Raw genomic sequence first — 12,446 nt, 5'->3', positions numbered from 1 at the left:
TCTGTGGACATTGTGGAGGTAGGTCCATCCACTATTTAGTATAGCTGGAGTTTTTATTCACACCAGGTATTTTGAATTATTTTCCTAGTAATAGACTTACCAAATGAGTATAGATTTCTTTTTAGACCTTCAGAGTTTCAGGAAGAGAGAGCTCCACGGTGACAGTGGCTGGCAGTTCAGTATAAGATTATAGCATCATTGCCAAACTGATTTAATACTGATTTAAAGTTATTAAAAGAAAAATTGGAATATTTAGAACTATACATTTTGTTTAAATATTAAACATTCTAATTTTTATTCTCCTTCTCAAACCAGTGTTTAAACCAGTTAAGAAGATACCTTAGAGTATTACACTAGGCTCCCAAACTTCTGGCATCACAAATGATGTCTCATTATTAACTAAATTGCCGGTATCAACAGAAGGCTCAGAAGTGCCAGTTGTAATTAAATCTTTGGATTCACTTCTGCCTCCAGATACTTTGTGCAAATGAGTGCAGATTTAGGTCCTTGATTTTCAAATTCATTTTACTTTACTCATAGCGAGACATGCCTTATTCCTTTCTTATTGCTGGGCTAAACAAAATTAGCAAAGGTTTTAAGGACATTTTATTCTAATGATTAATCATGTTCATGGAACATTAGTTTTTATCCATTTTTTTTCCTTGCATTTCCAAAGAGAGAGGTTATTAATTGAACCATTACTGATTGTGCCTATGGTTACATTGTATTTTAAGCTTCATAGAAGGATCTCTCCATGTTTTTTGGTCCTGGACTTTAATGTGATAAGGTAGTATCTTGGCTCACTTTTGACGTGTAATGAATAATCTATCTTTACTTGACAGGCTTCTAAATTTTCAGAAGTTGGGGCTCCTTTTGTAATTCCAGTTTCCAGTCATAGAGATAGTGTAATCACGAGGCTATAGAAACTCCTCATTTCTGTTCCAGTTCTGCATTTGGTTTGCTATGAGGCCTTGGAAAAACCTTTTAACCTTTCTGTGTGCAGTTTATCTATCTGTAAATGAGGGTAATAACTACCTTGCAGGTGTTTTGATGAGGCTTAATCAATAGTATGACATTCTTGGTGGAAAGGAACCATACGATGTGCAAATGTTGTGTAGTGTGATTTTGTTTAAAAACCTTAGGAAGAGGTACTTCCAGACTTAGTCCCCAAGTTCTTGGCAACTTCTTTACTTGTCTATTCATTGCCTAGCACACTGATCTTTGATTAGGGTTCCTAGATGTTAATGTAATAGAAATAATAATAGACAGGTCCTTCACTCTTCTAAGATGAGAGCATATTTCTCTTTAGTAATAATAGCCTTTGGAATGGCAAGGGTGATAGAAATTTAACAGAAGAAATTTGCAGGTGAACCATATGGCAATGACATGTGTACATTAGTTATTGTTTATGTTCTCAGATGTTACATTCAGCATAGTTGTCTGGATTCCTTCTGGGGGCTTTGATTCTAGATTAGAATTGTGCTAGTTATGTTTCTGTAAAGATACCATCCACCATTTCACTCCTGGTTCTCAGCTTCCTGGCATGCGACAGATCCCCAAACTATTGAAGTTTTTACGGTCTCAAAAGGCAGTCACTAATGGGACTTTGAGCCAGCCCTTCTACCAGTGGTCACATACTACTGTCTGAGTTTGTTTAGTACGCTTGGAATATTCTAGTTAGCAATTTCTTGACAGCTGTTAGTGAAAGAACTCCTTGCAGAAGCTGTACCTTGTAGTTATTGTTCAGTTTTTCTCTGCAATGCATTGTTGAGTATGCTTTACCGTGTGCCTACCTTCCAGTTAGGTCCTGGTTGTTATTGCTAAGATTGTTTTGTCATTGAGTGCTTTGCCTTGTTCAAGGCTTGCCAAGTGGCTCCGATGCCTATTTTTAGCACTCTGGCACCTAATTATTTTTCATGTTTTTTTTTTTTCTTGTTGCATTGTATTCTTCAGTGGATGTTGTCAGTTTCTTCAGCCCCTAAGAAGGAAAGAAGACTGCTGAGTGGTTTCATGCTCAGAACAATGTGGGTAATTGACAAACATATCTTCTGCCTTGACTGTCTCCAAGTCGACCACCAGGTACAAGGGGAAATATTGTCATGCAAATGTCACCTCCAACAGTGGTGTATTTCTCCAACCCCACATCAAGGGAACCTATGAAGACTACTTTGAGACCAGCACAGGGCTAGGCCAGAGTGTTTCAAAAGGTAAATCCTTGAAGCAGAAGCCAGAGTTGAACAAGAGTGCTGAGTGCCAGGACTCAGTAGCGTTGGCCTAAACCCATTGTTCCCTGGTAAGCCTAGTTAGGGTAGTTTCACCACTGAAGCACCATGTTTTCCCAAATTCATGGCTTTAGTGGTGCCATACTAGAGGGGCTGGGAGTGCACATGTACCCTTACTTGGGGAATTGGCTGGTCAAGAACACCACTATGGAGGGAGTCAAAAGAGCAGTCTGTTCACTTTTCCATGTCATCACGAGGGTTTTGGAGTCAGTAGGATTCAAAGTCTCTACTTTTCCCCAGCAGACATTTGGAGTACATGTGAGCTATGCTAGGCATGTATCCGCTTGGTCTTCCTGCTGCAGAACAGGATTCAACACATGACCAATCTGATGGAGAGGATTTGTCAGATCAGATGGATGATAGCATGGGCCATACTATGAATGCATTTGAGTTTTGGTGGCCTCAACTGAATTAGGAGTACCTTGGCTTTTCTTCTCATGAGACCAACTCAGTGGATCTTGAGATCACAGTGGAAGCAAGCATTATAGGGGGACTCACATCTCTTCTGGATGATGGACAGCCTCTGGGCTTTTCTGGCTAAATGCCAGTCCCAAAGATGAGCTTCAATTAGGGATTTAGTTCAAACTCCAGGCATTCAAATTGTAGTGACCACAGATTCGTCCAACATGACATGAGGAACATACAAAGAAAGTGCCCCCCACCCCACTCAAGGAATTTAGTCTGTCTATAGGAGCAACAACAGAACATTTTATGTACAGCAGATGAGTGGTTCTGAATACATGAAGTACCTTCAGAGACCTGATATGCCAAAAGGTGGCCCTGGTTCAGACATACAATAGGGTCACTGTGCTTTACATCAAGAAGCAGGAAGGGACCAAATTTTGCATCTTACGTCGCAAAGCTTGGCAGATGTGGGAATGAGTTTTTACCCAGAAGACACTTCTGATCACCATATATTTAGCAGGGAAGAAGAACATAACAGAAAGAGCTGATCCATGACAGATCTTCACAAGTGGTCTCTGGAGCAAGTAGTGGCCTACCTACTTCACAGAGGAACAGTGGAGGTAAATTTCTCCATCCCTTACTTGAAAAAGAAGCTACCAATCTTCTGCTCATGGCATGGCAGAAAAAAATTAACAAGGGAATACCTTATCTATCCAATGGATAAGGGGACTCCTGTATGCCTTTTTACTAGTACCTCTTGTAGTCAGGGTTCTGGCAAAGGTTTGGAGAATCAGAGGCAATAGGTTTTTAATCATTTTCTTTTTTTTGTTGGTCAGATTACTTCTTTGGGAACTTCCACCTCCCACTCAAGAAGAAGCTTATGGTCTTGTGGTTAATGTAGAGGACTAGAAGTCCCTATAAATTGAAGATGAAAGGGAAAGCAGTTTTCTTTGTTCCATAGCACCTAGTCCCACTCTGTTTCTAATTCTGAACTCTGGAAATTGTTTCAAACTAAAAATAGTTGAAGGAATTTTTTTTCTCTTTCCTCTCTTCATATGTAGTTGAAAATCAGCCCATGACCAAAACTTAGATATTCTCATTTATTATCTTAACCCATTTCTTCCAATTCCTTTTTCTCCAAGTTATTTTAAACTAATCAAAGATGGGGGCTTCTTTTGTCCCATGTTAAATGAGAAATAACTGCATCAGTGCTGTACATGCACACGTTACTGTACATACAATAGAACCTCAAAGTTACGAACACCAGAGTTGCAAACGGACCAGTCAACCACACACCTCATTTGGAACTGGAAGTATGCAATCAGGCAGCAGCAGAGACCTAAAAATCCAACAACCCCAAATACAGTACAGTGCTGTGTTAAACATAAACTACTAAAAAAATAGAGGGAAAGCAGCGTTTTTCTTCTACATAGTAAAGTTTCAAAGCTGTATTAAGTCAATGTTCAGTTGTAAACTTTTGCAAGAACAACCATAACGTTTTGTTCAGAGTTACGAACAACCTCTATTCCCGAGGTGTTCATAACTTTGAAGTTATACTGTATTTTACACAATATAATTGAACTCTTCTTTACAGGAGATACTAGGATTCTCTGTATAAAGTTAGAAATTGAAAAACCAATACTTGCCTCCATCTGGAGGTAGAGTAAGAGAGATTAACCCTTAAGGCTAGACCAATAAGGGAACCAATCAAGCAGGTCTAATAATTATGACTGTTTCTCTTTTACTTGTTTGCAGTGTTGTAGCCTTGTTGGTCCCACGAAATGAGAGAGACAAGGTGGGTCAGGTAATAGGTATTGCCGTTTGCTGGACCAACTTCTTTTTGTGACACGCTTTTGAGCTTCACAGAGCTCGCACCTGAGAATAGCTCTGTAAAGCTCAAAAACTTCTCTCTTTCACCAACAAAAGTTGGTCCAGTAAAAGATATTACTTCACCCACCTTGTCTCTCTCTCTCTTTGATTTGGCAGTTTAAAATCAGTTTTTTAAAACTTAGTAAGCCACGAGTCTGTATATGATTTTGTTTTGCAATATAATTCAGTATTTTTGATGCCCTTATTGTAAGTTTTAGTTTAAAAGAAAGTTGAAGTGTTGCAGCCAGTTTGTTCTTAAAATGGGTTTTAACTTGTTTTCTGGTGGTCTTTATCGCCTCCTAGTGTCCTTTGGCAAAAGCTTTTCTGTACAACATAAACTGAAAGTACTTGCATTTGGCAATATGTAAACACCCGCATTTGCTCAGTTGTAAAGACTGAAAATAATATAGATACGTAATACAGTACATGACATTGTAACATATTTTCAAAGCTTGAATTGACCTCAAAAGTTAAAGATGCTTTCCCCCTTTTTCTGTAGATAATTTAGAAAGCAATACTCTTTTAAGTCATTACAATTTGAGGGCTCACTGGCGCAGCATATTATTTGTATTTATTTAAATTATTTTAATAGAATATAGTAAGTTTTGTCCTTACCATAGTTTTGTCATAATTTCAAATTTAATTTTACAGAGGTTTATTTTAAAAAAGAAAGTATTTAATTTAGATTTTAAAAAATCTGATTTAAAAATATTTTTAAAGAAAATCAGAGTTTTATCCACATTGTCAGAAAACAAGTCTTGTTTTCATTTGTCATTGATGAAAGGATGTAAATATAACAATAAATACTAAGTGAATATTTTAGAGTGGTTTTTCTGAAAGGCTTATGTTTTTATTATTTTATCTGTCAATCAAAGCTCTTAATATCTCTACACCAACTTTACGGTCCTTAGAGTAGTAGTGGGCAACCTGCGGCCAAAATGCAGCCCATCAGGGTAATCTGAGTGCGGTCTGCGAGACATTTTGCCGACTTTCACTGTCTGCAGACACGGCCCCACCGCAGCTCCTGGTGGCCGCGGTTCGCCATTCCCAGGAAGCTACACACACAAAGATGAGAGTTGCCAGAATAAATTGCATAAAGGAATCACGTTTGTTTAATTTTAATTCATAAACTAATTAATAGATTCATTTGAGAAAATCCTCAAAATTCAGTTTAGTCATAGATTATATGCTGTAAATTTGGAGGAAGATACAATATACTTTTTATGCAAAACAGAATTTGCATCCTGGCTTAAAGTGAAACTCTCAGCCCGACCGTAATTGAGGGGTTGCAATTGTGTGTGTGTGTATATATGTGTATGTGTGTGTGTGTGTGTGTAACCTACAAATACCCACTCAGTGTCATTTTAAGACCCAATACTTACCAGGGCTCTATTTAAAAGCTCTGAATATCTCCCTTCCAAGAGTATAAAGCTCCTGATTTTGCTCTGTACAGTTGCAAGATGCCATATCTTTAATCTGTCTCCCCCTTTATGCTGTGATGGAGGGCTTTTGTTCAAATATCAAATGCTAATTTGGCTAGGAATGTTTTGTATTGCCGGGACAAGACTCAATTTTGTCACTTGTGTGCAAAGATTTTTATAAAAGCTGTATGTAATCTGTAAATTGTTCATCTTCAGGTTTTTTTGCCCCCCACCATGTGTGTACCTTATGGGCAGTGGATGGAAGAAAAAAAAAGAACAAATGGAACGGGATGGTTGCTCTGAACAAGAGTCACAACCATGTGCTTTCATTGGAATAGGAAACAGCGACCAAGAAATGCAACAGCTGAATTTGGAAGGAAAGGTAGAGCCCGTATGATAATTACTCCTGCAGATTACAGCATGGGACATTCTAACCACTACTGTCTCCTTTCAGCAAATGCTTTCATGTTGTGTTTATTTTCTGATCACTAACTAGTTATTGTGGCCCATAAGACATTAGGGTGGGGAAGGTTTGTCAATTGGTAAAGAGAATGAAATTATTAAGTTTCTAAGCAGGTATAACAAATATTTAAAAGGAGGGAATAAAAATACTTTTAAAAGAATTGATATAGTATTTTGCTAAATGAAGAGAGATGTTTTACAATAATGCAAATTACTATGGGATGTTTTCTTGTGCCATCAATGAACTAAGATAGCTAGAATAAAACTAAACAATTTATTTGAGCATAAGCTTTCGTGAGCTACAGCTCACTTCATCGGATGCATACCGTGGAAACTGCAGCAGACTTTATATATACACAGAGAATATGAACCAATACCTCCTCCCAGCCCACTGTCCTGCTGGTAATAGCTTATCTTATAAGCTTATCTTATCTTATAAGCTATTACCAGCAGGACAGTGGGGTGGGAGGAGGTATTGTTTCATATTCTCTGTGTATATATAAAGTCTGCTGCAGTTTCCACGGTATGCATCCGATGAAGTGAGCTGTAGCTCACGAAAGCTTATGCTCAAATAAATTGGTTAGTCTCTAAGGTGCCACAAGTCCTCCTTTTCTTTTTGCGAAGACAGACTAACACGGCTGTTACTCTGAAACTAGAATAAAACTGACTGTGCATAGGTTTATGTTGTTTGTAGGTGTTGCAAGCACTATTTCAGTTACCTTGTATTTGCAATGTAGTTCCTTCACTGATGCTGTAAATGTCTATTTTACAGTGCTCTTCATGATGTACGCTTTAAATAATTGGAGCAGGATTTTGTGATTTCAGGGAATGTGGTAAAGAAAAACATTTGGGTAGGCGTTTTTAAAGATGAATTCCGCCCATATTTTCTGATTATTTAGTGTGGTAAGTGTTTCTGCTATCTTGAACTAAAAGTTTATCTGAAAAAGAAACAATAGTTTATTCTAATCTACAGAACTATTGCACAGCCAAAACATTATACATCTCTGACTCAGACAAGAGAAAGCACTTCATGTTATCAGTAAAAATGTTCTATGGCAATAGTGACGACATCGGTGTGTTCCTCAGTAAACGGATCAAAGTCATCTCCAAACCTTCTAAAAAGAAGCAGTCACTGAAAAATGCAGACCGTAAGTATTTAGTGTGCAGGTCTTTACTTTATGTGGTGATATGTTTGACCTCACATGACTTTCTTCTTGTATGTTTGAGGCTTGATTGGAACTAAAAATAAATACAGTGGAATTTTTCAGATTTACTGTAATGTATTTAAGACCTCTGCACACTGGTGTATTTTACAATATTCCCCTTTATTTACCTGGCTGTGCTGTAAATGAATTGAATATGGCTAGCATTCGCAATATAGATTAATAGTCTTAAAAAAAGTCCTTCAGCAGATTTCCAATCATGGATCTGAATACCTATACACAGGCTTGTCAAGAACTTCCTTATCTCAAAGTTCTAAGTTGTTGATTCGAGCAGGTCAGGACCCTTCCTGCTGAGGTACTTAAGCTACCTCCAGTAGTCAACAGCAAAGGCGTTGCTTTAGGAACATTAGTGATTAGCTCCATATCACCCCAATCAACTCTGCACTTCTCTGCATCGCTCTCAGTCTCTCACTATCTTTCCTCTCATTGATGTCAATTTTATTTATAAATGTATTTTGTGTGATTATCTTCAAAGTATTGACTTTTATTGGCGTTTGGGACTCTTCATGTTGTTGATTCTCTAGACTTTAAACCCAATTTTCTTGCTCATTCTGGAACGCCTGTTTTTTGTTTTGTAGCTCTAGAATTCTTGGGTACTGATGCATAACTGAAGCACTCCAAGCTATAATCTCCCTTGCTTTTTTCCCCTCAGAGTTTTCCTTGTCCACAATTGATGCATATCAGACACTGTGTATTCCCTTTTTCTTGATCCGTCAGATTCTCTAGTATTCAAATATTGTCGTCTAATCTTCTCCAATCTCAGAATCCTGCATTGGGATTTCCAGACTAGTTCATTGGGGTGCAAGGCTCAGGAGAGGGAATCGGTGTAAGTGGGGAAAGCTGAAAGACCCCAGTCCCCCAAACCAACTTGCAAATGTGCAGTTAAAGTAGCAGATGACTTCTTGAAAACTCCCTACCTTCCCTCTTGCCTGTCTTTGTGGCCGAATGTAGTTGGAGGAGCAGTTCATAAGTAGAGATCTGCAGATGAAGGCAGTTGTCTGCCAGCCTAAGTGTCTCTTCTCTGCTCATGTGGAACTCATCTTAGCCTTAGATGCACCGGTGGACATCCTTCAATACTAAAAGCATTCACTTTTCTGATAAGTGGGGGAATATGGAGAAGGTTAATTGTGCTGCCAGAAAGGAAAACAAAAGAGGGTGCTGGATGAGAGGAAAAGTGCAAAAAAAATACAGAAGAACAAAAAAAAGGAATGAGAGAGGGGAGGAGAAAAGAACAAAATATACAGAAAAGGGAAAGTAAGGAAAAGAAATGAAGAGAAGTAAGGGGAAAGGGAGAAATCGTAGAAACTCTGTCAGAGCGTTGTGGAAAGGAGCACGCAGATGGAAGGTGCCCACTGCTCCCAACAACACAAATGGGTCTACAACAACCAAAATGACTGGAAGTCACGACGATAACCATTTCTCAGCACATAAGTCAACACATGAGGTTGCACTGTGTTTTTCTTTTTTCCCTTCTCTTTTTTGCTCAAACATGCTCTGAAATGCAATTTGATTGCTCCACTAATGGGGAGTCACAGCTACTGTTTTGTGCCTTGGAAGGGCTGTGATTTATGCCTCCAGAGACCATCACAAGCCGTGAGGTACCAGAATGTTTACCTTAAAGCCCTCCTGATCCTTTCCAACAGTTCTGTTGTGAAACTGGGCTAGGAAGCCTTAACGGGTATGTCTACCTTGCAACTAAAAACCTGCAGCTGGCCCATGCCATTTGCCTTGGGCTTGTGGGGGTTGGGCTAAGGGGCTGTTTAATTGTGAGGCAGATGTTTGGGCTTGGGTGGGAGCCCAGGCTCTAGGACCCTTCAAGGTGGGCCTACCCTGCAATTAAACATCCCCAAGCCCAAGCCAGCAGGCACGGGACAACTGCAGGTGTCTAATTGCAGTGTAGACATATCCAAAGACTTCAGCCCCAAGAGCCAGGGTTAACATCGGTCTTGGGTCAAGGTCCTATAGTTCAACCTGCACTCACTCTAACAAAACATTCATCTAGATCAGCTGTGTTGTTCTGGTGCCCATTACACTGTTGAGTTGGGACCCATGGTCCAGAGCCGCAAGTGCAACTAGAAATAGTCTTGTTGCTGTGTGAGTCTCACCAGTGGGCCAACATTATGCATTGTTGACTTATGTTCTTATAGCCAGTCTTGCAATTCTGGTGGCTTGTATTGAGCTTTCTTTGAAGGCAAATACCACGTAGAACAGGGGTGGGCAAACTATGGCCTGTGGGCCGAGCCGTTTTAAGCCAGTCCACGAACTACACCATGTGGCTCAGGCCCACTCTGGCTGGGGTGCTGGGTTGGGGGCCTCACCACATGGCTCGGCCCTGCTCCTGCTGGGGTGGAGGGTCGGGGCCTCACCACGCAGCTCCTGGAAGCTGCGGCATGGCCCAGTTCCAGTTCCAGTGCACTCCAATGCCACTGCTTCCAGGAGCTGCTTGAGGTAAGTGCCAGTCGGAGCCTGCACACCCTGAGCCTCTTCCCAGGCCCCAACCCCCTGCCCCAGCCCTGATCCCCCTCCCACTCTCCAAACCCCTTGATCCCAGCCCGAAACAGCCTCTTGCACCCCAAACCTCTCATCCCCAGCCCCACCCCAGAGCCTGTACCCCCAGCCAGAAACTGCACCCTTCCTGAACCACTGCCGCAGCCCTGATCTCCCTCCCGCCCTCCGAACCCCTCGGCCCCACCTCAGAGCACCCCAACCCCAATTTTGTGAGCATTCATGGCCTGCCATACAATTTCTATTCCCTGATAGGGCCCTCGGGCCAAAAAGTTTGTCCACTCCTGGTGTAGAAGAAAGATTGCACTTAGGTGGACTCTGTCCTCAAAGAAATCTGAAGCATTCAGTAAGCAGGTTTGTGAGGGATTATACTCTGCCAGACTCGCTGAACCTTTTGTACTTTCAAGAGAGAGAGATCTGAGCAAATCAGAGAGTTGAAAGTTTCTGTAATTTTGTACAGTTTTCTTCCTTTTTTTAACTGGTCATCATCATTTTCCTTATGCTTGAAAGGAGCTGGGCACTCAGAATAGCCTAAGTATTTCAGTAGGGTGGGGCAATGCAACCTCTGAGTCCAGTGGTTTAGAACTATGAGCTAAGGGGCTTCCCACAGTGACAGATGCACTGGTCCAAGAGTGGCAAACTACCAAGAATTTATAGTATCCTCAAAGAACAGCAATTATAGCTAAACAATTGACTTTTATAATTGTGACTGTTTTCCAGAGTGTCACAAATGTGTTCAATTTACAAAACGTAATTACAGATTGGTGAGGGAATTACTGTCTGAACCAGTCTATTATGCATCTGTTTGTTGTTTTTATTAGTGTTGCATTATTAAAAACATTTTTACAATATTAAGTAAGTCTTTATTTTTTCTTGCAGTATGTATTGCGTCAGGAACAAAAGTGGCACTATTTAATAGACTTCGATCCCAAACAGTTAGCACCAGATACTTGCACGTAGAAGGAGGTAATTTCCATGCCAGTTCACAACAGTGGGGAGCATTTTACATTCATCTCTGTAAGTAAAAATAGCAAACAAACAAAAAACACCCCCCAGAATACAAACCTCCAGTTTTATTCCCTTTTAATCAATTTTCAAAGTAAAGATTCAGTCTTTGTGTGTGTGTATATATTTGTGTGTAATATAGTAACATTTTATGCCCTTGACATCAAGAGAGAAATTAGTTAAACCATTTAACATAGAACTTTGTCTGCTTTATGCAGTGGATGATGATGAATCTGAGGGAGAGGAATTCACAGTGCGAGATGGCTACATTCATTATGGACAGACTGTCAAACTTGTGTGTTCAGTTACTGGCATGGCACTCCCAAGACTGGTACAGTTTAACTTCTCCAATGCTATAGCTAATTTGTAATATACTAATTAGAGTACCTAGATGCAAGTTCATGTGCTGATTAGCACATATTTATTTTTAGAAGAAATGCCAAATTGGCTTTGACTTTTAAAAGCTCTTTTTTGCTATTGTTTTATTTTAAAAATGTTCATTTTAATATGATATTTTATCTTTATTTCTGTTTTGCTGTAGAATTATTTTCTTAGTTAAGGATAAGGTGTAAAAGCATAAACTAAACAGAAGGCATGATAGACAGATCAATCAAAATGCTAAATGTAGGTTACCCTGTGAGCTTTTCAAAAAGATAGATCTAGCTTAGCAATGACAACAAAGGTGCCAGGGAATTAAAGCAAGTGAGCTTGTGATTAACTTTAAGCATGTGAGTAGTCTCATTCAAGCCAATGGCACTTCTCTTGTGCTTAAAGCTGAGTGGTTTATGTGCTTTACTAGATTCAGATCTAAAATCACTCTGTATATTTATGTGCCCTGTTACAGGCAAGTAGAATATCATGGAATCATAGAATATCAGGGTTGGAAGGGACCTCAGGAGGTCATCTAGTCCAATCTCCTGCTCAAAGCAGGACCGATCCCCAATTAAATCATCCCAGCCAGGGCTTTGTCAAGCCTGACCTTAAAAACTTCTAAGGAAGGAGATTCCACCACCTCCCTAGGTAACGCATTCCAGTATTTCACCACCCTCCTAGTGAAAAAGTATTTCCTAATATCCAACCTAAATCTTCCCCCCTGCAACTTGAGACCATTACTCCTTGTTCTGTCATCTGCTACCACTGAGAACAGTCTAGAGCCATCCTCTTTGGAACCCCCTTTCAGGTAGTTGAAAGCAGCTATCAAATCCCCCCTCATTCTTCTCTTCTGAAGACTAAACATCCCCAGTTCCCTCAGCCTCTCCTCATAAGTCATGTGT

The 12,446-nt window shown here is 40.0% G+C and overlaps 1 protein-coding gene across 6 annotated transcripts in view; it reads left to right on the top strand.

The window, feature by feature from the left end:
• RBPJ (recombination signal binding protein for immunoglobulin kappa J region) overlaps window positions 1-12,446 on the top strand; it is a 96,150-nt gene that overhangs the window by 64,720 nt on the left and 18,984 nt on the right. For 5 of the 6 annotated variants that reach the window (XM_073342343.1, XM_073342342.1, XM_073342344.1 and 2 more), the window contains 4 exons: window positions 6,194-6,359; window positions 7,413-7,587; window positions 11,047-11,184; window positions 11,391-11,503. In XM_073342343.1, the coding sequence (XP_073198444.1) occupies window positions 6,194-6,359; window positions 7,413-7,587; window positions 11,047-11,184; window positions 11,391-11,503 (592 nt within the window). Of the gene's footprint in view, window positions 1-1,985; window positions 2,080-6,193; window positions 6,360-7,412; window positions 7,588-11,046; window positions 11,185-11,390; window positions 11,504-12,446 lie in introns of those variants that run through there. The other variant, XM_073342346.1, reaches the window with a different exon arrangement.

The sequence above is a fragment of the Lepidochelys kempii genome, chromosome 4, assembly GCF_965140265.1.
Source record: "Lepidochelys kempii isolate rLepKem1 chromosome 4, rLepKem1.hap2, whole genome shotgun sequence".
Lineage (NCBI taxonomy): Eukaryota > Metazoa > Chordata > Testudines > Cheloniidae > Lepidochelys > Lepidochelys kempii.
This window is presented reverse-complemented; position numbering and strand designations above follow the sequence as displayed.